This window comes from Triturus cristatus, chromosome 8, assembly GCF_964204655.1.
Source record: "Triturus cristatus chromosome 8, aTriCri1.1, whole genome shotgun sequence".
Classification (NCBI taxonomy): domain Eukaryota; kingdom Metazoa; phylum Chordata; class Amphibia; order Caudata; family Salamandridae; genus Triturus; species Triturus cristatus.
The window spans coordinates 999320873-999346095 of record NC_140591.1 but is presented as its reverse complement, the minus strand read 5'-3'; the positions used below and the strand labels follow the sequence as shown (position 1 = coordinate 999346095).

The window sequence follows — 25223 nt, the reverse complement described above, 5'->3', positions numbered from 1 at the left end:
ATCTCCATCCTTGCTTCCTCTGACAGAACAATCTGCTGCAAATAAGCCAAACTTCTGTGAAGATGCATTATCTTCAAGGTGCACGTCTCAGTAAAGGCCAAGTCTGCCAGCTGAGGATCAATTCTCATGAGGAATGATCTACGTTTTTCGGTAGATAGGGCACAGTTATCGTTGTCCAGGCAGCAGAGTGCTCTTTGTGCCTATTCCAGAATCTCAGTACAAACTAGTTGAGTGATGGTATCCTTAGCTTGGACAGCCAAATCAAACATTTTGGTGAGGAGTCCACAAACGTCCAACAGTTCGTCCTGACATCCTCGCCAGGCTCTGTCCAGCCCTTTCTTAGGGTCCTTTGCAGTTTTTTTTTTTAGAAAAGTTGCCATATTAGGATCTAGCTCGGGGGTATCTATAACCTTGCCGAGGAGAGACAGTTTGATCGTAATGTACGGCACACTTCGTGCTCAAACCCTTGGTGAATATTATTTTGCATATAGTGTGCCACCTCCATACAGGGTACTCATTCAGTGGATCTGGGATGAACTATATTTTTAGAATCGAATTGGAGATGATTGTTGGTCTGAACATCTGACGAAACATGGCTCACCTTGCGTTTGCGTTTAGTCGCAAGCCGTTGCTCTTCCTGGGCATCTTTCGAGTCCGAGGAGGGAGGAGATTATGTTGAGGATGCATACGCCACTCCAGGGGTGCAAATCGTGGGGGATCCCAATGCGCATTTCGAAAAAGAACTCCGACAGCCATGATCCCTTAGGACTGAGAATGTCATTTGCGACAGAACCTCCGACAAGGAGGAACTCTTAGAAACAACATCACTAGTATAGCCCGATTCACTCACATCCACACCCTGCGCATTTGAAACCTCTGAGGGACCCCCGAATAGATGTCTCCCATAACTTGTCACGGGTTGGCTAAAGCGTTGCAAAGGCTTGATCAAAGCACGATTTATGGAGTTCTGGACATGTGAATCTAATGCCTCTACTAACTGCTCTTCCATGTAGTGCTCATAGGGCACCCCTTCATACTCCACATAATCATCATCACCCTCCTCAGCGTAGTTCGCCATCCTGAAAACTGGAGGGGTAGAAGAGGTTCAAGGGGAGAGTAAGCCCAAAAGGTGAAACAATCTTAGAGACTCAAAGCCAGGAGCCCAGACCAGCAAAGTCTGAAAAAAAGGTACAGTGTTTTCCAAAATTATAACAAAGACTTTACTTGCACAGATTCCTGTGGAGGGAGCCCCCCCCCCCCAAAACTCTCCTACAACGGCTTTGCGCCCCGTCGGATGTTCACAGGGACAGAGAGGCACCGTGAAGCACACAAGCAACCAGTCGTAAGAGGAAAACATTCCAATCGGCCTCCAGCACGAGGCTGATTGGTGGAAAAGAGGACTCTCTCTTTTATGCGCAGAGCATGTCAGTCCTACTCCAGCTCCACAGCTGGTCCAACGATCGGGAGGTGACGCCCCCGTGAGTGCTCGATCGTCACAAAAGAACAATAAATGCTGAATAAATGGTGATCACTCACACCTCAATCAATGGAACTATTATGCCTCATTCACATTAGACAAGACAAGATTGGATAAAAGCACATAACTGAGCTGCTGCAGCAGCAAAGAAAGAGGAATGACTACGGTCCAATGGACATTTCTAGACAGTCATGGCCCTCTGTGACTGGTGAAGAGAATGAGAGCTCATGGTTTATGTAGTTTAAAGTTTTGTTTGGCTGCTGAAATTTTCTAGTAAGGAAAGAAAAGCATAATGTGAAGCCTTCGTTCCTGACAGAATTATTAAAGTAATCAAACATCTTAGCATACCTCAGTTGAGAATGATTGTCATAGCAGCCAATCACCTTTCCAAAACCTGTGCCTGGCTCATTACTTCTGCCTGAGGCAGCACAGCAAAAGAAGACTGGGTAGTGAGTCAACCATTGCCAATTGCTGCACTACTATGAGAGCTGCAGCACAAAGTAAATTGCCGCACACATCAGAAGCTACCTAATTATGCATGACATAACATTTTAGTGCAAGTTAAAACAGCACTAACATGCATGTTACTAACCCGCGAACTGTTGTCCTTTGCAGGGCTGAATGTGTATAAATTCATGTTTAAAAATGATCATTTTAATGAACGTCTCTTCTTGCATGATATAATCTGATGTACTAAGGTGATATCCTTCAGCATATTAAAGAAATACACTTTTTAGAAGTGTGTATCATTTTTCAATGAGACAGTTTTTGCATGATTTACGTCAACTATTTTTATTGCAAACCTCGTGTACGTTTTTTGGCTAATCTGGCTTGGCTCTTCCTATTTGTTGGTTTGCCGAGTTTTACTGTAAAGCAGCTCCATCCTGTTTTATAACGCTAGACATAGCACTTAAGGGTTTTATCCTGAAAAACTGAGACCGCGCTTCAAAGCGTGGGTAGCGATTGGACCACCTTACTCTCCAATGGCAATAAGGTAACGGTCCTCGTAAACCAATACAGAACGTCGCCGTTACGTCACTAACGCTGTCTGGAAGCTGCCTTGTAAGCAACCTCTCTGCACCGCGCTTGAAGCTCCCGGGGAGACTAGAACGATTTGCGGAAGTGAACGTCTCCATTCTGTAGGAGATTCGTGGCAGGGTCACGTGGCTGCGTGTGCCGCGATTGGCTGAGCTTCCCCGGGTATCTTTTGCACAAGAAGCATCTTACCTTTGTTGGAGGCAATCGTCGCTCCTGTGGTTTTGCCGGTATTCCAGGCAGTATCGTCCTGCCAAGGTCTAGCGGCTCCCTGCCACATACTGCAAGCTGTCCCCTAACGGTCTGTGCGAGATGGGTCCTTCCTGGTTGCTGCTCCGGTTTTGTACCCTGTTACTGGCCGATCTGGGGGTGCAAGCATCAACAGTTAAAGGGGTGACTGCCAGCCTAGCTGCAAAGTGGCCAACAACCCCTCTGCTGCTGGAGGCGAGGTGCGGTATGATTTTCAACTATGTCCTGTTTTTCTGCAGCTGTTGGTGTAAGGACAGTTATTGTTAGTACTGCCAGCCTTGAAAAACGTTTTCGGAAAATAGAAACGTTTTAATGCCTAGGTCCAAAATGGCTTTATGTTGTAAGTCTCAAGTAAGAAGAAAAAAACTGAGACTAAGGAAGATCAATTTGCCTATGAATAGCGAAAAAAACGAAAAATACTCATTCTGTTTCTCTGAACGGAATATCTGTGCACTGCCTATCATTTCAATCTGTCGTCAGTGATCTAACTTACATTCCTGTCAAGTGCACACTTGCCATGTTTGAAACGTACAACTCTTCTTAGCTTTTAGAAAAACAGGAGATTGGATGGAGGCGTTTTAAAGTCCTTGCTTGTAATGGAAAATTTGAAACACTAAAGTGCTTTAGCACACAGTGCTAGGAATGGGTGAAGGTGCTGTACACAACACTGACCACTTGGTAGCTAAGAATAGCATATAATCTTTTAAAATCTTAAGGGCCAACTCACAAAGGCGTTAAAGAGTAAATGAAATTCAGTACTGCTTTGTACACTCCTAAAGGCTTTTGTGAATTGTGCCCAAAATGTCCAACTTCACATTAGTATAAGTGCATAGGTCATAGTCCTTTTAAATTTGTGCTAATTATGTATGAATATTTTCAGTTTAGATGTTTTGGGGCCAATTCACAAAGGCACATGAAATAGTACAACAGGAGTACTGTGAGGAGAACAGTTTATTATATAGTGTGGTTGTGGGTACTCAACGTTTGAAGAACCTTTGCTCAACCCCGGGTAGCTGTGGCTCTGATCAATCAAGCTTTATCAAAGGAACACACGTAAAGTATTAAGAAGTTCAAAATAGTTGTATGAGACAAATACAAGACTCCATAAAAATCTGACACCAATTTATAAACATAGGTTGTATTTTTATCTTTAAATAGACACTTCAACTAAAAAAATCCACCTGAGGGTTACGGAGATATACATTTTCAAACTAACAATAAATCACCAAGTTTTCATTTAATGCAATACATCATTGTAATGGATGGGCTTGCTGTAAACTTTGAAAACATTGTAAAACTTCTATAAAGTTGTAAACTACTACTGCCACCCACTTTGGGTGACCAACTATGACAAGGAGCAAGTCAAAGGGACCAAAGAGGTCCAGTTGGACAGTTATCTCGCAGTCAAAGCAGTCTTTTGTCCAGTTCCAGGCTCTATGGCTGAACCATCTTAGACTTCAATTGAGTGGTCCTGATGCAAGGAATACAGGATGCTACGGATGCTGTTGTGGTGACAGGTTTTTCTTGAGGCTACTCTTCGGTCCACAAACATGGAGGACCACTTTGGCCACAGGGGGTAGATGTCCCTTGAAATATGTTGACGTCCAGCCAAAACCAGTTGCCACTGGTCTTCTGGTCTCCAATTGCAGCAGAACCAGTGGTTCCTTTTAACTGGTGAAAAGTTTCTTGGTGGGCGAGCAAACTGCAGGCTGACAACTCCAGCAGAATTGGGTGCAACTGTTGAGGGTCAGGACTTGGTCTCCTTGGCAGAACGTTGACGCTTAGAGGTTAGAGGTGTTCTTGGCTGCCAAGGCAGCCATCTTCAGCTTTTGTAGCCCTGTAGCTGTAGCAGGAAGTCCGCCAACTGACTCTTGACTTCTGCCTGAGGCTCAAGATGACTTTTCCTCGAGCATTGCACCACAGTCGTCTCTTTGGTAGCCTTAGCAGCAGCAGGTGCAGTCCAGTCTTGGTACAGCCGCTCTTTTCTGAGTCTAGGGAACAACAGGTCTGTCCTTCAGTCTTCTCTCCAGTGCAGACATGATCTGAGGTCTGGGTGCCAGGTGTGCCCCTTTAATGCCCAGGTTGTGCCCTCAGGGGATGTGGCATCTACTAGCCAATGGGCTACCAGGTTTCATTCCACCTAGTGATGACTTCCTGTAAAGTTTTGGATCTACCTTTTCCAGAATGCACTATTCTGCCCACTTTCAACATAGCAGAAACCTTCTCTTGGTATGTGGAGCTCCTTAGCCTATCCCCAAGGTGTTACTACTAGGGGGCTACAGTCCCACAGAAAAAACGGTTTGACAGCTGCTTCCCTCTCTCTGTCCCTGATGCCAATCTTTCTGCAAGATCAAAATGGCAGCCCTTCTTGTGTGTGTCCATCATTTGCCCCTCATAGGCAGCTTCCCCTTTGAAACTCGCCTTGTGAGCTCACACCCAGTTTGGCCTTCCTCCCAATGAGAAGTCACACCTCTTCCAACAGCAGGCCTTTGTGTTCCTTCCTGAAGTTTATTCACACCTCCCTCCAGGAGGGCAGAAGGATGTCTCGTTGCCAGCAACTATAAACAATCACTGAAAAACTTTGGGCAACAAAGTGGCTACTTACTAAAGTTAAAACCAAAGGAAATGATGGACGGAGTGTTGAACATTGCAAGCACTCACCCCCAGTCAACTGATCTCGGTTTAATCCATCACCGTTCTTTAGCCCACTCTGCCACCCCAGTTCAGACATGGCCATATGCAAATCAGTCTGACCCTGTGCCTCATGGGAACAGTCCAGCACGAATTGCCAAACCATGTCTTCCCTGGACCGGAAACAAGCTTCCTAGGACCGGTTTCTGGCATTTCAGCCGTCTTCAGCCAGGCTTGCTTGAATCCAGTGGCAAAGTGAGCAAGGGACTCACGTCTGAGCATACCCTGCCAACTTATGGCGAACAAAGCAAAAACCAAAGGAAATGATGGACAGAGTGTTGAACATTGCAAGCACTCACCCCCAGTCAACTGATCTGGGTTTAATCCATCACCGTTCTTTAGCCCACTCTGCCACCCCAGTTCAGACATGGCCATATGCAAATCAGTCTGACCCTGTGCCTCATGGGAACAGTCCATCCCGAACTGCCAAGCCATGTCTTCCCTGGACCGGAAACAAGCTTCCTAGGACCGGTTTCTGGCATTTCAGCCGTCTTCAGCCAGGCTTGCTTGAATCCAGTGGCAAAGTGAGCAAGGGATATGGCCATGTCTGAACTGGGGTGGCAGAGTGGGCTAAAGAACGGAGATGGATTAAACCCAGATCAGTTGACTGGGGGTGATTGCTTGCAATGTTCAACACTCCGTCCTTCATTTCCTTTGGTTTTTGCTTTGTTCGCCATAAGTTGGCAGGGTATGCTCAGACGTGAGTCCCTTGCTCACTTTGCCACTGGATTCAAGCAAGCCTGGCTGAAGACGGCTGAAATGCCAGAAACCGGTCCTAGGAAGATTGTTTCCGGTCCAGGGAAGACATGGCTTGGCAGTTCGGGCTGGACTGTTCCCATGAGGCACAGGGTCAGACTGATTTGCATATGGCCATGTCTGAAATGGGGTGGCAGAGTGGGCTAAAGAACGGTGATGGATTAAACCCACATCAGTTGACTGGGGGTGAGTGCTTGCAATGTTCAACACTCCGTCCATCATTTCCTTTGGTTTTTGCTTTGTTCACCATAAGTTGGCAGGGTATGCTCAGACGTGAGTCCCTTGCTCACTTTGCCACTGGATTCAAGCAAGCCTGGCTGACGACGGCTGAAATGCCAGAAACCGGTCCTAAAAAGCTTGTTTCCGGTCCAGGGAAGACATGGCTTGGCAGTTCAGGCTGGACTGTTCCCATGAGGCACAGGGTCAAACTGATTTGCATATGGCCATGTCTGAACTGGGGTGGCAGAATGGGCTAAAGAACAGTGATGGATTAAATCCAGATCAGTTGACTGGGGGTGAGTGCTTGCAATGTTCAACACTCCGTCCATCATTTCCTTTGGTTTTTGCTACTTACTAAAGTTGCCACCCATGCAAAAGTTACATCAAATTCAACTTGGGCATCAAGTCGGGTTTAATGCAATGATTCTTTTTTTATACCTTGAGTGTCAGCGAGTTACATTGTGCTTGCCAATGGGGCTAATTGCATTTTCACTGCAATATCAACAATGCAGGGGTTTTGCTGTGAAGAGACACATTGAGGTAAAAACTATATGTCCAATTTTTTAATAAAACATTGTGAGCTTCAAAACCTCTTGTGTGTATATATAAACAGGGAAGGCTCACCATCCATCCCACCCACCCAGGGGTTATTTTAATAGTTGCACCCTGTTTTTTGATGTACCTAGGACTTGTAGAAGTGACCCATGCCAAGTTTATTTTTACTGACTCATTTATGGTATTGGGGAGTTGTGGGTGTGTGCCATATGTTCTGTGTGCTGCTAGTGCCCTGAGAGATTCCTTACAAAAGATGCACGTGTATATCTTGTTCAGAATGAATATGTGACGTTATCCCGCAGTGAATTACTCCACATACCATCACCCCGCATTTTTTATAATGCAATTACAATGACCTCGCAAATTATCGCAACGCAAACTTTTAAAATGACTATGCCTTTACCACGCATGCCATTACAACGCAAAGGCATGCGTGGTAAAGGTATACTCATTGTAAAAGTTTTAAAGGTAAGTGAGAGTACCCTACCCTACCCTACCCCCTAATGTAGTACCCCTGCACGACCCTCCCTCGACACCCAGTTCTTTTCCTACATTTACACTACCCAGCACGACCCCCCCCAACACTACCATAAACCACTACTCTGCACTACACAAACACTACAACAGTACCCTAAAACACTACCCCCAGCATGACCCTACACTACACAAACATCACAACACTACCCTACACTACACAAACACTACCCTAAACCCTAAAACACTACCCCCAGCACGAGCCTTCAACCCCCCAGTCGGGTCCCTACACTCAAACAGTACCCTGCATGACCCCGACACTACCCTAAAACACTACCCTACACAAACACCACAACACTACCCTAAAACACTACCCCAGCACGACCCTACACTACACAAACACCACAACACTACCCTAAACCCTAAAACACTACCCTGCACGACCCCCCGACACTACCTTAAACCCTAAAATACTACTCTACACAATCACCACAACCCTACCCTAAAACACTACCCCCAGCACAACCCTACACTACACAAACACCACAACACTACCCTAAAACACTACCGTGCACGACCCCCCAACACTACCTTAAACACTACCCTACACTACACAATCACCACAACACTACCCTAAATCATTACCCCCAGCATGACCCTACACTACACAAACACCACAACACTACCCTAAACCCTAAGACACTACCCTGCATGACCCCCGACACTACCCTAAACCACTACCCTACACAAACACAACAACACTACCCTAAACCCTAAAACACTATCCCCAGCACGACCCTACACTACACAAACAGCACAACACTACCGTAAACCCTAAAACACTACACAAACACTACGCTAAACGCTAAAACACGACCCCAGCACAACCCCCCCCTAAAAAAATAACCTAATCCCCCTTACCTCTCTCTCCTCGTGGATCCTCTCTCCTCCTGGTTCCTTCTTCACCAAGTCTGTCGTCTGTTTCTGAGAGACGGTGCACGTCGTAGTGAGGAAACGGAAGAGCCTCTGTTTCCTCACAACGACGTGGGTTGCCCAAATTGTTTTTTTCACAACGCGTGTGCATTTACCATGCATGCCTTTACAACGTAATTCGTTGTAAAGGCGTGCATGGTAAATGCACACGCATTGTAAAAAAATGCGGAGTGATGGTATGCGGGGTCAAAGTCTGCGTAAAAAAAGTTTAGTTGTAAACGTGGATTACCGTTCAAAATGACGTATTTGTACGGCCAATTCATGTTCGTATCAGCTTAATGTTAGCATGGGCAGGAAATATTATTTGTAGTTGGCACAATAGTATTACATTCTCAATCATTGGTGAAGCAGTAGTATGTCACAGTATATTGTACATAGTAGTAAGTGTGTACAGTAGTAACACTTCACAGTAAATTAAAAAAACTCGACAGCTCATTTGCAGTAGGTAGTATTTGCTAAATGTGTAAAGTACCTGTACGTAGCAGTTGCTCATTACTATACATCACATGTGATAGCGTCTATATGTAACTAATTGGGAATTCAGGAAACCTTTCTTGCCCTCAATCATGTGTACTCTTCAATCAACTGTGTCCATATGTAAAATAAACTTAAAGGCCCCTTTGGTTAAACTGGCTTTGACAAAGATCAATCAAGCTATGCAGTTGCTGTAACCACATTCCTGTTCTGGTGGAGGTTGTGCCTTCCCTTTTAAGAATGCAAAAACAACAATTGATGAACAGAATGCAGAACAATGTCATACATTCACCCCTGTACAGAGATCTGGGCCTAAATCCATCGTCTTTTGGCTCACCATGCCCTTCCGGTTTGGACCCAGCCATATGCAAATCATTCTTGACCCTGCGCCCAATGGGAACAGTCCAGCCTGAACTGCCAGGCCAGGTCCTCCCTGGACTGGAAACAAGCATCCTAGGACCGGTTTCCGACTTTCAGCCCTTGTCAGCCAGGATAGCTTGACTCCAGTGGTATGGAAAGCACAGGACCCAGGTCTGGGCATACCCTTCCCACTCGGGGTGACAAATGCAAAAAGAACAATTGAAGGACAGAATGCGAAACAATGTCATACATTCACCCCTGTACAGAGATCTGGGCCTAAATCCATCATTTTTTTGTTCACCATGCCCTTCCAGTTTAGACCCAGCCATATGCAAATCAGTCTTGACCCTGCGCCCAATGGGAATAGACCAGCTTGACCTGCCAGGCCAGGCCAGGCCCTCCCTGGACTGGCAACAAGCATCTTAGGACTGGTTTCAGGCTATCAGCCTTCATCAGCCAGGATGGCTTGACTCCAGTAGCATGGAAAGAAGGGGCCCACGTCTGGGCATACCCATCCCACTCGGGGTGACAAATGCAAAAAGAACAATTAATGTACAGAAAGAAGAACAATGTCATACATTCACCCCAGTACAGAGATCTGGGCCTAAATCCATTGTGTTTTTGTTCACCATGCCCTTCCAGTTTGGACCCAGCCATATGCAAATCAGTCTTGACCCTGCGCCCAATGGGATCAGTCCAGCCTGAACTGCCAGGCCAGGTCCTTCCTGGACTGGAAACAAGCATCATAGGGCCGGTTTCGGGCTATCAGCCCTCATCAGCCAGGATAGCTTGACTCCAGTGGCATGGAAAGCATGGGACCCACGTTTGGGCATACCCGTCCCACTCGGGATGAAAAATGCAAAAAAATACAATTGATGGACCGAAAGCAGAACAATGTCATACATTCATCCCCGTACAGAGATCTGGGCCTAAATCCATAGTTTTTTTGCTCACCATGCCCTTCCAGTTTGGACACAGCCATATGCAAATCAGTCTTGACCCTGCACCCAATAGGAACAGTCCAGCCAAAACTGCCAGGCCTGGTCCTTCCTGGACTGGAAACAAGCATCATAGGGCCTGTTTCGGTCTTTCAGCCCTCATTAGCCAGGATAACTTGACTCCAGTGACATGGAAAGCTCAAGACCCAAGTCTGGGCATACCCGGCCCACTCGGGGTTACAAATGCAAAAAGAAAACTTGCTGGGTCTAAACTGGGGTGGCATGGTGAGCAAAAGAACGATGGATGTAACCCAGATCTCTTGACTGGGGGTGAATGTATGATTTATTCAGCATTCTGTTCATCATTTGTTTACATAGCACTTTTCATCCTAAGTGGGAATGGTATGCCCAGATGTGGGTCTCTTGCTCACTGTGCCACTGGATTCAAGCTAGCCTGGCCGATAAAGGGTAATACCCAGAAACCGGTCCCAGGATGCTTGTTTCCGTTCCAGGGAGGACCTGGCTTGGCAGTTCGGTCTGACTGTTCCCATGAGGCACAGGGCCAAGACTGATTTGCATATGACTGGGTCTAAAATGGGGTGGCATGGTGAGCAAAAGAACAATGGCTTTAACCCAGATCTCTTGACTGGGGGTTAATGTTTGATTTATTCAGCATTAAGTCTATCATTTGTTTGCGTAGCACTTTTCACCTTAAGTGGGATGGGTATGCCCAGATGTGGGTCCCTTGCTCACTGTGCCACTGGATTCAAGCTAGCCTGCCCAATGAAGGGTAATACCCAGAGACCGGTCCCAGGATGCTTTTTTACGGTCCAGGGAGGACCTGGCTTGGCAGTTCAGTCTGGACTCTTCCCATGAGGCACAGGGCCCAGACTGATTTGCATATGGCGGGGTCTAAACTGGGGTGGCATGGTGAGCAAAAGAACGATGGATGTAACCCAGATCTCTTGACTGGGGGTGAATGTATGATTTATTCAGCATTCTGTCCATCATTTGTTTACGTAGCACTTTTCATCCTAAGTGGGAATGGTATGCCCAGATGTGGGTCTCTTGCTCACTGTGCCACTGGATTCAAGCTAGCCTGGCCGATAAAGGGTAATACCCAGAAACCAGTCCCAGGATGCTTGTTTCCGGTCCAGGGAGGACCTGGCTTGGCAGTTCGGTCTGGACTGTTCCCATGAGGCACAGGGCCAAGACTGATTTGCATATGACCTGGTCTAAACTGGGGTGGCATGGTGAGCAAAAGAACAATGGCTTTAACCCAGATCTCTTGACTGGGGGTGAATGTTTGATTTATTCAGCATTCCGTCTATCATTTGTTTGCGTAGCACTTTTCACCTTAAGTGGGATGGGTATGCCCAGATGTGGGTCCCTTGCTCACTGTGCCACTGGATTCAAGCTAGCCTGGCCGATGAAGGGTAATACCCAGAAACCGGTCCCAGGATGCTTGTTTCCGGTCCAGGGAGAACCTGGCTTGGCAGTTCAGTCTGGACTCTTCCCATTAGGCACAGGGCCAAGACTGATTTGCATATGGCGGGGTCTAAACTGGGGTGGCATGGTGAGCAAAAGAACGATGGATGTAACCCCGATCTCTTGACTGGGGGTGAATGTATGGTTTATTCAGCATTCCATCCATCATTTGTTTGCCTAGCACTTCCCCCTTAAGAATTCATCTTTATTCAATTATTTATTCGGACCATTATTTATTCGGACCATAACAGAGAATATCTTGCAGTTTGCCTACATACCCCAAGGATACCATTTAAACATAAACCTCTAACATTTGCTGCTGTGGAAGTCTACCGGGTCATTTGTGTGGTGTGATGACTTGAGCAAGAAAAATTAGCAGATAATTTCTCATGAGACAAAAAAGAACAAACAACTTCACAATCTGTAGAGTTATTGGAAGAAGCAATATGCCCAGTGCCCTCTCACTACCCTATTGAACCGTTTCTTAATGCAGAATAAAACCCAAAATATTTGTCAGAAAAAAGCTCACCTAGGAACGTCGGCTCATCTCCTGTACCACCCAAGTGTTCAACTTGCATCTTCAGGACACCAGAATATGTTATATGTTAAATCCTCAATAACTCACAATTTCTTCGTGAACAGAAAGCTTGCCATCACCCCCTTTTGTCTGACACCTAGTTGCAGACGCTTTTCTCTAACACCTCTGTTCTGTCTATAGGTTCACATCAGGATATAGAAAAATCATTGTGAAAGTGCAATAGGCCCCTCATCTTTACACCTTGATAATTGCCTCCCTCTCATCATTATTCCACATCAAGACCCTGGTCTAGTTTGCTCAATAACCAGGTTTTCAGATTCTCTTGGAACATAAGAAGAGATAGTTAATTGTGCAAGGCTAGGTATAAAGGGTGCAAGCGCCTGGCTGCAGTTGTTAAAAACCTCTGTCATCATAGGTAACAGTGCATGGTCTAGGAACAGAAGGAAGAATTTGGTATGTTGATAATAGACGTCTCTTTTGCCTTTATCATGTAAACTCCTCGGCCATAAATTCATTAACTTTCTGCATAATGCTCTATGGGCAATTAGCATGGTCTTAAAGAGAAACCTCTACTGTGCGTGGACAGCCAGTTTCGTCATTTCAGTGTGGGCGATATGTGTTCGTGCTTAGCCAGGCTCATAGTCAAATGGGCTGCAGGATATTTCACCAACTGCAAGTGGTGCTGAAGCTTCTATGAGCTGCCAAGTACTTTTAATTGCCATTATCCAGCCATGACTGGACTAGCTCCAGGATCAGTGTCATTTGGTGATGGCTTCCAATGAAAGGGAGAATGTTTTTGAAGGGCTTCAACTGACAAAAGCATATATGTACAACTTTGACTACCTGACTGTTCAATGACAGGTTGGAGTGTAGATTAAGGTCCAAGTTACTTAGTGACTCAGCAGGTGCTAAGGACATAATCTGAGGCCAGACTGAAGCACCACAAGTGGTGGTGTCATGACTGGTAGGATTGAGATTCATGGAGTTGGCGGGCATCCACCACCATGTGAGTCGCAAACAAGCAGTCTGCTTGTGAGTTGAAAAGTTGTGCCTACCAAAGAGAATATTGAGACTGGCCAAAGACTGGCTGAATGTCATCAGCATATACACTAACAATTATTTGCCAACAAATTGGAGTAGGTTTGCTAATGAGTGCACTTGCATCTATGATAGTCATCACAGTGTATTTCCAGTTGAGATGTACCAGTCCGACTTGACCACCTGATGGTACAGCACTGTGATGTCTTATGAATTCCTCAGTGTGCTCATTTCAGCAATGCTCATGGGAAAGCAACTGAATGTAGATGTTCAGCATTTTCCTGTAGCAGATTTCTTGTGCTCTTATAAGACATGTTGGTGTTGAAGTCACAGTTTGATGATAGTTTCCATGTCTGCAGCACCTTACCAATCTATTCCATAGATGAAAACTTCACCATTCCATATGCTTCAAAACAGCCTAGTAAACATTTCTAGATTACTTACAGTTGACTGATAGGGTGCCTGTTGTATCAAGGATGAATGTGTTTGTTTGCATGGTGTATAGGCAGATGTCAGTGAGTGGTTTTCATTACATTGGAATGTGTTTGCTCACTATTTGCTTTCTATCTTCTGTTACCCCCATGTGCACTCTTCAGTCTTAAAAAATGCCCCATTCTTTTGGCACGTACTGCAGGAGGGTGACCCTTCGAGCAGGATTACCACCACAAACCACTGGGGATTATTTTTCTTCAGTGGGGCCCCGTGGCACAGCTCCCCGTCCTTTCCTTTCAATAGCCAGCCTTCCAACCTACAAGGGGACAGATGGGGCGATGGAAGGGTGGGTCACGTGTCCCCTACCTCATTCCTCAGCCTGGGGAGGCTGAAAGCACCACTAGATACCTGGTGAAAAATATATAATGAGAAAATGGAATGGGGCTCCCACTTTCTGGCATTGGACCTAACACCTTTTCAGCCCCTCTCGGGGCAGGTTGGAGGATTACATGGCCAATCTGATCCCTCAGTGGGGCTGAAAACTAAAGTAGGCAGCCAAGCTTCCTGGCAAAAGATGTTTTCTCTCGACCCTTCACACACTATCTGCATTTCAGCTCCTTTTCGGGGAGCAGATTGAGGGTTTTATTGCCAGTTGTTGGCTTTCTCCTGGGAATGTGGGGGCACTTCTCATGCTACTCTTTCCACCTTAAGGATGCGGTTCTCTCCTTTCGTTATTGCAGACAAGTCTTTTCTTAGGTTTCTCACTAAAGAGGTCTTTTTGCTTCCCCAGCGACAAAGAAAATAATGTAATTTAAATAATAATAAGTGTATCACCTTCCAAAGGGCTTGTTTGAAAGTTACACATTTTAGATTCCACACTGCTCGGTGCACTTAGGAGATACAGACACTCTATTATGAAAATGGGCGAGTCTTCTTGAATTTCACAATGGTAAAAATACAAACATCCTCTTGGTGAGGCCAAGCCTACCATGATATACCCTCGCAGATCTTAGCCGCAAATGGTTCCTTCATAAGCTGGGAGACCGTTTTAAACAAAATTCTGTCAAAATCATCATGAAGTATGTTTTTCCTCATGTGATTACTAATAAAAACTACGTTTTCAATCCACTGCCGTTGTTTGGGTCAATGGGATTGATTTTGAGTTTAAGTTTGTATGCTTTAGGACTTCTTTTACAAGAAAGCTATGTCAAGGCATCTCCTGCCGAGCCATTCTCTGCTCATGATCACATTACCTTGGCAGTTTAACCAAATGATAGAATAGAGATACCTCCTTTAAGGGCAGGTGACACAAATGCAGCCACAGTACAATTCTTTTGTTTCTCAGGTTGGCAGAGGCATTGGATTTACTAGCATCCAGGCAGGCTATACTTAGTTTATTGGGTTCTGCTTGCAGTGCTGCTCTGGCTTCCATCTTGATGAAGGTTCTAAGCCAACAACTTGCAATGAGGTCACTGCCAGCATGCCAGAAGCCTCCCTCAGTCCAGTTGGGCCAATGAAAATCAACCTACTTTGACCAACCTGGCAGCAAGTAGCTCATTTTTCTCCGATTTGTTTTGTAAGTTAAGTATCTTCTCCCTGTGCCAAGTCTGCAAGAAGGTCAGAGGGCATGAGCAATTTCAACATTAAAGGCACCGTGGACTTTCTCAACGTACAATGTTCCTTTGAGTGATTAGATGCGTGCTCCTGAAGCTGCAGCTGGACTACTAGCTCATTTTATTGAATAAATGAATTGAAAGTGTAAGGATTCAGGAACTTTGACGTTGTAAGTAAGCGAGGTCCTCCCACTGATTTATTGCAATCCGTTGACACCTTCATAGTGAAATTTCATTTCGATTTCAGCTCTGTTCACTGTAGGTCATTGTTTTCAAGACCATCCCATCCACCAACACTTCCTATAACAGTACAACATTCAAGATATTTACTTATTATCTCCCGTTGGGTAAATCAGATGTTTCCCTGAGGCAGAGTGACATTTATTGGTTGACTGAGTGGGGTGGGGACTAGAGGTGTCATGAACCCCTCAGTTTAGCAGCTACATCTGCGTTTAGTCATGTAGGGACCACTTCTGTCTGCAACTTGGCAGGTGAAAGCTCATAACTAACACTATGAGGAAGAAAGAATGATTGGGCCATGGGAAAGAAGGAGCAAAATAAAAGAATAGGTAAGGTGAAAGTAAATAAAGATGAAAGAAGGGCGATACGAATGATGGATGGATGGATGAATGGGTTTAACAGTGGAATAGTAAATGGAAATCTGAGTGTGTGGATGGGTGGATCAATTGATGGATGAAAGATTTTATTGATGGATTGACAAGTCAAAATGATTGATGTATGGGTAGATAGCTCTATGCATGCATAGCTAATGGATGTGTGTATGCATGGATGGATGGAATGGCCGAGCTCACTTACTTCGCTTGCTTGGTAATGTCAGAGCTTTGGCTCAAAGTGGGGGGTATTTTAATTTTCTGGCTACTTCTTTGAGAGGGAGCATTTGTTAATCCCGTAATATCATTGTACGCCACTCTTCCAGTAGTTTTATATGACTAGGCTGCCATTGGCATGTAAATAGTTTCAGTTGTTAGTTAATTTAGGTTAAACCTATATTTTAAGCCTAAAGTGAAATTTGTTTAAGATAATTTTTCATGGAATACCTTGGGATTTCTTTTACTTCATTTACTTGTTGTTTATGCATTGTTATGCCTCTTTTAATTTATACAATAAAAAGTGCTTAGGTCTCAAAGATGTTTTATTAGCTTTGTGGTATGAGAGGAGTTAAATGTATATGCTATGGAGACAACCAGTCTCCAACGCAATAGTATATTAATGGATGCTTGTTTGCGGTTGTAAAATACATTTCCTGTTGTTTATTTTCAGTGAATTCATATCAGAAGAAGGTAACGAGAAATTCTGGCAGTTTTTGGACACTGTACGAGAAATGACAGTCTATAAGAATGAAGGTAAGCACTACAGTCTGAGAGAGGGAAAGGTTCTACCCTGTAAAATGTATTCACATTTTTACCTACAACCAGCATGCATATGTGCCCCATAGCACACGTTCAGGCTGAAGAACTGTATAGAAACCAGATTGTGATTCTAATTGGTGGACAGTAGTATTATGTCCTAGAGCTAGATTAGAAACTAAATGATGGCATACAGATAACTGTGATTTGCTTGTGTAAGCAGGAATATTTTCTAGACAACAAAATACAAATTCCCATAGGTATGCTCTTACAGATTTCTTCAGGAATACAGTGCGCAATTTGTGCTGGTGCTTGAGGGTGCTCAGCACCGGTATTCAATTTAGAGGGCCCAGACACTTTAAATCTCAGAACAGTTTACAGATATGAGTATGACACAGTTCGACATGCATGTCAGGCTGCAGCTGACGATAAATAAGTACAGGCTCCCTGGAAGACATCCCATCCATCCAATGTTCTGACTCACCCCTAAGGTAGGTGAGCAGGGTGCTGATCCCTCCCCGTCTGATTTCTTTTACAGTGTCTGATCGAGAAAAGATGACCCAACTGCATTATGTGCATCTCTCCCACGTTCTGATTAGCCAAGGCCCTGCAGCCTGCCAGACAGTTGGATTGCCGATGTGATGCCTAGCAGCAATCACCCGCTCTGCTAGAACCTGGCATAATAGCACTGAAACATTGCTGCCTGACACTCTTTTTATTTTTTTTATTTTTTTAAACTGTTTGTATTTTTTATAAGTTCAGCCAGTACATCAGTAGGCGAACCTTGTACACAGTAAGTTTTACTTTTATTACATCCAGTAATCGCTGTCGGGGAAACAAAGAAAGGAGAATATGTTCCAATACCGCCCCCACTTCAGAGGAAACCCCCTCTTATTAACATATGCTTCAGGAATGAGGAGATTCGCTGACTACATTCTAATCCTGCGTAAGTGGGTGTGCTCTATTAACTCCCACCCCCTATTTCTTAGCCATAGTAGCTCAGCCATTGAGTCCATATCTTAGTAAACGTTTTGGGGCATCCTCTGGCCGCGTATGTCGTCTTCTCTGCCCCCATGTATATGTCCATACTGGCTCTCCACTCCGCTAATGTGGGTAGGCCGACGGCCCCCAGTGTCTGGCAGTGTCTCTTTTGGCGACTATCAGCCCTAGGTTACATAATAGAAGTTTGTGTCTAGGAAGGTTAATTTCATTAGGGATGGCAAGTAATATGTATTTAGGGTCCATGGTAATTCAAACCTCAGTATACAGTTCAGTTATTTTACTATCCACAACCAGTAGTTTTGAACGTATTGGAATTCCCGTAATGTGTGTATGTAAGTGTCCTGATCCATTTTGCAGCATATGCAGTTGGGTATCTCTGCTCTCCCCATAGTATGTAATGGGCCCTATCGAAGTATAGCAAACAAGGAGATGATGAACGGAGCGCTGAAACTTTTCAGACACTCACCCCCAGTCACAGATCTGGGTTGAGCCCATCATCGTTCTTTAGCTCACTTCGCCACTCCAGTTCAGACCCAGCTATATGCAAATCAGTCTTGAACCTGTGCCTCATGGGAACAGTCCAGCCCAAATTGCCTAGCCAGGTCTTTCCTGGACTGGAAACAAGCATCCTGAGACTGGTTTGGGGTAACACCCTCATCAGCCTAGCTAGCTTGAATCCAGTGGCAAAGTGAGCAAGGGACCCATGTCTGGGCATACCTTGCAAACTTAGGGCAAACAAAACAAACACAAGGAGATGAGGACGGAGTGCTGAAACATTTCACACACTCACTCCCAGTCACAGATTTGCGTTGAATCCATCATCTTTCTTTAGCTAACTTCGCCACCCCAGTTCAGACCCAGCTATATGCAAATCAGTCTTGACCCTGCGCCTTGTGGGAACAGTTCAGCCTGAACTGCAAAACCAGGTCTTCCCTGAAATGAGGTGGCGCAGTGAGCTACAGAACGACGATGGATTCAACCCAGACCTGTGACCGGGGGTGAGTGGCTGAAAAGTTTCAGCGCTCCGTCCATCATTTCCTTGTGTTTGCCCTATCGAAGTATACCCTGTGGAGGATTTTGTACTGTATCAGTCTTAGTCGGAGCTTAATTGCCACCTCTCTTGGGTGCATCAAGGCCCCCTCCCAATCAATATCCTCTAGTGGACCAGTGGTGCTTTCCCATTTGGACCTAAGGGATTTCAATTTATCAGGGATGTTGGAGATTTAAGGTTTTGTATGTCCATGGGACGGCCTTGAAGGGTATTTCCTCCTGCAGTAATCTACCCTCTAATGGTGGGTATTCAGTTGTCGCGGCAGGGTCCCGCGTTTTCGCGGCTCTTGCTTCTGTTCTGTTTTCCTGCCTCCGGAAGGAACAGAAAGCAGACAGCCTCCCTCCCATCTCCTATGCCAATCACAACGCTACAATGACAGCATTGTGATAGGTCGTGAAGGCACCTATGGACTGTCATTGCAGCCTGCACGGAGAAAGGGCAGAGTGCGCATGACTGGTTTGGGCGGCCCCAGAGGGCCGACCAAACCAGTCATGCTCACTCAGGAGTGGGCAAACCACTCCTCTCCTGCCCAGCCCTGCTCGTAGACCAGACCCTTCAACCCCCCCCCCCCCCCCCCCCCCCCACAAAGAAACACTTCTGCTTTCTCGCAGTACGAGAAGCAGAAACATAAAATGGCAGTGTTGGACTTGGCCCTTTTTGGCTTAAATTCCTTAAACTTTTTGCCTTCCTCCTAGACCTTTTTCTGACATTATGTTGCCGACTTAGATGCTTTGGGCGCTTTGCCACTGCTGATCAGTGTCAAAGTGCAAGTGCTCCCACTATAAAGTGTTATGGTAATTGGATGTCCATTATTGGTATGTTTGTCTTACTAGTAAAGTCCCTAGTAAAGTGCACTATGTGTGCCAGGGCTGGTCATGCAAATGCTACTAGTGGGCCTGCAGCACTAATTGTGCCACCCACACAAATAGCCTTAAAAACAGATCTCAGGCCTGCCACTGCAGTGCCTGCGCACAGTTTAACTGCTTTGTTGTCCTGACAAGTGCACCCACTTGCCAGGCCTTACCCTTCCCTTTTTATGCACATCAGATACCTACCCTCCTGGGCAGGGTGCAATGTATGTGAGAGGTAGGACATGTACTGCGGTATGTGCCATGTCCTGACAGTGAAATACTGCCAAATTCGTTTTTCACTGTTGCAAGGCCATCTTGCCCATAGGACAGAATGGGGAAGGCTGTGTCACATGTTTCCAGCCTATCTTCCCATAAGCATAAGATGGAGAGATGGAGTTTAGTGTGTCTGAACTCAGAATTCAATAGCACATCTTTTTGTGAAGATGGTTTTTAAATTGTGTGTTTAGAAACCACGCTTTTAGAAGTGGCTGGTATCTTGTCCTAACCATCCTGCATGCCTCTGCCTTGTTGTGCATAGACTGTCTGGGTTTGGATGTGACCGTGTCTGGGAAGTGTCCTGACACAAGGGAGGAGTAGGTGAGACAGCAACAGGCTGGCCTGCATTTGGTGTGTTTGGAGGAGTAGCCCCTTTGATACGAAGAGGGCTGTGCTGCTGCCACAAAAAATGGCTCAACCTCCTGAGGACTGTCTGAGGCCCAGACCCTGACTATCAAAGAAAGAAGGTGTGCACTGGCGGCAAGACACGCAGGTCTGGTTTGGACCGGGCTTAGAATCCCCTGAACACAAAGACTTCAAAGGCATTTAGGGATATAAATGTGAGAGCTGAAACCCCTGAACTCAAGCCTGAAAAAGGATTGAAACTACTTTGCGGTCAAGAGGAACCTCTGCCAAGGAAGAACAGCTGAAGAGACTGAAGAGAAGAACTGCTCTTGCTGTGTGTTCTGGGGCTGCGCTGCAGTTTGCTGATTCGACTAAGAAGAGGACAAGGGACTTTGCTGTGTGCTGTGTCCCCCTGCTTGAAAGGAATTTGCTGTGTGCTGTTTCCTGAAGTAACTTGTCTCCACGGCCCAAGAGGAGCTGGCTCCTTTTTGTGGAAACTCAGGAACATAAAAGTTTCCAAGAATGTCTCAGCGACGCTATGTGCGTGTGCTTTTTGCAGCCTGAGACCTTCGTGAGAATTGCCACGTGACCGTGTGGCCTGGAGCAGGCTTGCACTCTACTTCGATCGATAGCGTGACCCGAAGTGCTGTGATCATTATCGCCATCGGCCTAGACCGTCGAACCAAGGGGAAGCTGTGAGAAATCGCCGCCGCCGGCCCGAGCCTGCCTTTGCCAAGGAGAGAACTGTGAACCTTCACCATCGTGGGTCCGAGGTCCTGTGCCCAAGATCAACGGAGTCGCGCCAGGAGCCGATCAGCTGCGAGGCCGTCGCCTGGTAGCCCGATTCTCACTTCGAGGAGCAGCCGCCGCCAACCCGAAGCTGCACAGAGTGACGCTGAAGCCGCGAGGAGAGGAGAGAGAGACTGCACCCCCCCAGGTAGCGCTCAGCGAGCGTGCGTGTGTCGCCGCCTGGGGTGGAGTGTGTGCTTCGAAAGACCGCTCTCAGCCTTTCCCATCTTTGCAGCGCGAGCCTCCGCTCAAGTTAGTGCTGCGGCCCGTACTCGCCGAGGAGTGGCAGTACTGGTGTCGGATTGTGGAGGTGCACTTTGTTTCCTTCGTAACAGTATTGGGGGCATAATTTGGCAGTCGCTGACCGCGAGTCAGCCAAGAGTGACATAGAGACCTTCACTTGCCCCGCGATCGGTGACGAACTGCATTATTACTTTCTTTACGAAACGCATTAGTACTTGCATTAGGAACTGCATTATTATTTGCCTTTACGATCCGCATTAGTAACTGCATTACGAACTGCATAGCATTGCATTAGGACTGCATTAGATCATCATGATCTGCTCATTAATATTGCAAGAACCTACAAGTGATCGTTGGCCTAATAACCGGCCCAGTGAAAGATTACGAATACGCATATGCTGGATATTTTTTTATCGTTTGGTCTCATCGTATTTCTTCTTGAGAAAGATACCGCTATTTTCCTAAATCAGTGTGGTGTCCATTTGTGGTGTTATCACTGTGTTACTGGAAGTGTGGTTGGAAATACTTTACACATTGCCTTGGAGATAAGCCTGGCTGCTCATGCCAAGCTACCGGGGGGTGAGCAGGGGTTATCTAAGAGGGTGTCCCTCCTTTCCCTGACTAGATGCAAGGGTCCCTATTTGGACTAAGGTACCTACCTCATCCAACGAGAGACCCTCAGTTCTAACAGGTAGTTTTACAATTTTTTTGTTTCTGCTTCTTGCACTGCGAGAAAGCAGTGGGGCGATGTCCCTCCGCCCTGGTGGAGGAGCCGCCAGGGATGTCCACGGTATCGATCTTTTATGCCCTCCAGGCGTGTTATAGTTGCAGGTATTTGTATTTTTGTGTGTGTGCAAAGTGGTATTCAGCTTGAAGTGCCAAAAAGGAGCTTAAGTCACCTCCTTGTAGGATATTACCCACGGTAGTTATCCCGACCATGTCCCATTGCTTGAAGCCCTGAAGTCTAGTTATTTCGGGTAGTCTTCTTCCCTCCCAGAGTGGCGTCGCCCTTGTCAGTTTTTTCTCCCATCTCATTTGTCGCTCCACTCCTTTCCATGCCTCGATCGACCTCTGTGTGGCGGGCAGCAGGCCTCGTACTCCTGCCCCCCCGTAGATGAAATGAAGGTAGGTGTGTTTCTGAAATTGGAGTCTTTCCAGAGCATATGTGGGGTGAGCTCCCATACCATGTCCCCATTCATTGATTACAATGAGATGTGCGGCCCTGTAGTAAGATTGTATGTCGCGCAGGGCGATTCCCCCGTTGTATTGGTTACGCTGTAGTATCAGCAGCGCCACTCTTGGGTGACCCCCGTTCCATAAAAGTGTATGGAGTTCATCTTTGATTGCCTTGAAAATTGCTCCTGGGACTCTATGATATCTATTATGTAAGATGTAAAGTAGCGTAGGGAGCATAGGCCTTTTATACATGGCTACTCTACCCAGCAGCGTCAAAGGGAGCCACCTCCACCTAACAACATCTTCACGGAATTCTGTAAGAACCCGCTTAAAATTATGGTGTAAGCAGTCTACTTCATTGGTGGAGATGTAAAGCCCCAGGTATCAAACTCTCTCCCCGTTTACGTGAAGATGTCCCGGTATTGTGCGCGTATCAATGGTATCTCCCATGGGTTACAGACTTGACTTATCCCAATTTATGTTATATCCCGCATGATCACCATACTCCTTAAACAGTTGCAATATTAGTGGAAGTGTCTTGCTGCCTGGCACTCTTGTGAGTCCACCCCATCCTACCACCAGTGGCATCTCCATTGATGATGTAGAGGTGATGCAGTGATGATGTGAGTTGCACAACCTTTCTGGTGAATCAGTCACCTGCAGAGATCCCTTCCTACTCTGTGTGCCTAAAACTATCTAGTCTTTTTGTCTCTTGCTGTCTAGTTATGGTTTGGAGAGAAGGTCTGGTGTGCTATTGTGGATGTTCATAAGAATACTTGTGTTAACAAGGGGCATAAGTACACATCACAGAATTGTTGGCTCAGTTTGTTCTCAAAATAGATGCAGCGAAAACGAGTTCTCAGCACTCCATTCTTGAGATTGAGGTAAAACAGGAGACTATATTTTAGCCTTTCATATCTAGATTCTTAAAGATTTTAAAATGCAAATTAGTTGTCAGATTTTAAATTTTTTATAAGTCTTTCCTGCCTCAGATTGGAGTGCGAACTGGGATGACATGGCCAGCAGTGTCCCGTTGAGCTCCTGGCTTGTCACCCCACTTCACCCACTCCCCTACATCGCTCTTGTGACTTGTGCTAGTGGAAGAAGTGGATCGCCCTCTTGATGCCGTTGGGAATTCTGGGGGGTTGATTTTAGAGCTGGCCACCACATGGTGGCACTGCAGTAGGACCTGATTAATGTGAATCCACCACTTCTGGCAGTGGGGCGTGCAGTTCCTGAGGTGGCAATGTGCTGACAAGGGAGCAAGTGAAACAAGGGCTGGCACACACATAGTTACCAACATAACCAAAACACTGCCACTACCGTTGTGGGGCTCTGACCCTACTCCTTGATTACTTGTGTATCTTGCCTGTGTGGGCTGGAGCACCTTTGGAGGGCTTTCTCTGAGCCATGAACTGTATGAAAGCAGATTCAAATGAGGCTGTACTGAGGTCCGTAATAGGAGCTGTCCTCTGGAGTCTGAGAAACTGTTGACTGTGGACTTGGCGCTCTGCACTCACACACCAGCGACACACTAGGAACACCCCAAAAGAAACTCCAAACAAGGTTATTTAAAAATAGCCTTTGTATTATCCATACAACACATTAGAACATAATCACATATATACACTGTACCACCTGGCACTTGGCATAACATAACAGGGATTATATACACCACAGGGCTAATCGGGTCACTGTCACAACATCACAACTTAGTTAGTGCAGACCCCCAGTAACTACTCGTAAAATTGCACTTAGCTCATTAATATGCAAAACATAATCAGCAACAGTGCACCATAATTACTTATAAGGTGCACCCATCAGCTGTGCACTATAGCACATTACATTCCCTCAGCAGAAGCCTTACAGTAGGAGTCACCCTGAGCATAACACATTATGCATAGACAGAATTAGCAGTGCCCTACAGTAGAAAAATCTCGTGCCCACAGACTTCCTGGAGCACACCAGGGCATAGTGCCTACAACTCTCCACAGGCTCACATCACCTTCTGAGGCCGTAATCCTCCACTCAGTGTGGTGTACCAAAGTCTCCGCTCCCCCCTTAGGGAAATGCTTAATTGTTGCAAATTGACCGCACTTCCCTGTGTTGTTCCCTTATTGAAAACAGGTAGTTAAACTAGGTTGAGCGTGCACAAAACTGCTCCAGCACTCGCCGTCGTTGAGTGCCAACTGCTGTGCAGATAAGTGAGGAAGTAGTCCGCGCTTAGGGGGCCGCCTTGGTAAGGGCCTGTGTGCGCTTAATGTGGAAGGAGGGCTGGATGTCGAGCTGTCTGCTTCTGTTGTGAGTGTGGACTACTTCCTCATGTATTGCTCTCCTCAACAAAGAATGCAAACATATGCCCTGAAGAAGTTCATTGTATGAACGAAACGCGTTGGCTGACAACCTCTTTTATTGAAAATAAAGAATTACTAAGGACTTTTTAAACATCAAGGTTCATTGACTACCATTTGTCGCGATAACGAGCAGTACACCACTCCACAAATCCTATTTCCTCAAATACTTAATTGTTATGGAGATTGTTAGAAATGGGGGTCTCTAGTTGGCTGAGGTAGGTACCTTTGGCCAAATAGGGACCCTTGCTTCTAAGTCAGGGAAAGGAAGAAAAGCTCCTCAGATAGCCGCTGCTCACCCCCTCGGTAGCTTGGCACGAGCAGCCAGGCTTATCTCCAAGGTAAATGTGTAAAGTATTTGCAACCACGCTCTCACTAACACAGTGATAACACCACAAATGGACTCCACACGAATTTCATAAAACAATTATATGTTTATATA

At 45.9% G+C, this 25223-nt stretch overlaps 1 protein-coding gene across 2 annotated transcripts in view; it reads left to right on the top strand.

Moving 5' to 3' along the window:
- The first annotated feature begins 2534 nt into the window (after positions 1-2534).
- Positions 2535-25223, top strand: part of UGGT2 (UDP-glucose glycoprotein glucosyltransferase 2) — a 1472699-nt gene continuing 1450010 nt past the window's right edge. For both annotated transcript variants that reach the window (XM_085622547.1, XM_085622546.1), the window contains exons 1-2: positions 2535-2961; positions 16612-16694. In XM_085622547.1, the coding sequence (XP_085478673.1) occupies positions 2825-2961; positions 16612-16694 (220 nt within the window). In that variant the 5' untranslated portion in view covers positions 2535-2824. The remainder of the gene's footprint in view (positions 2962-16611; positions 16695-25223) is intronic.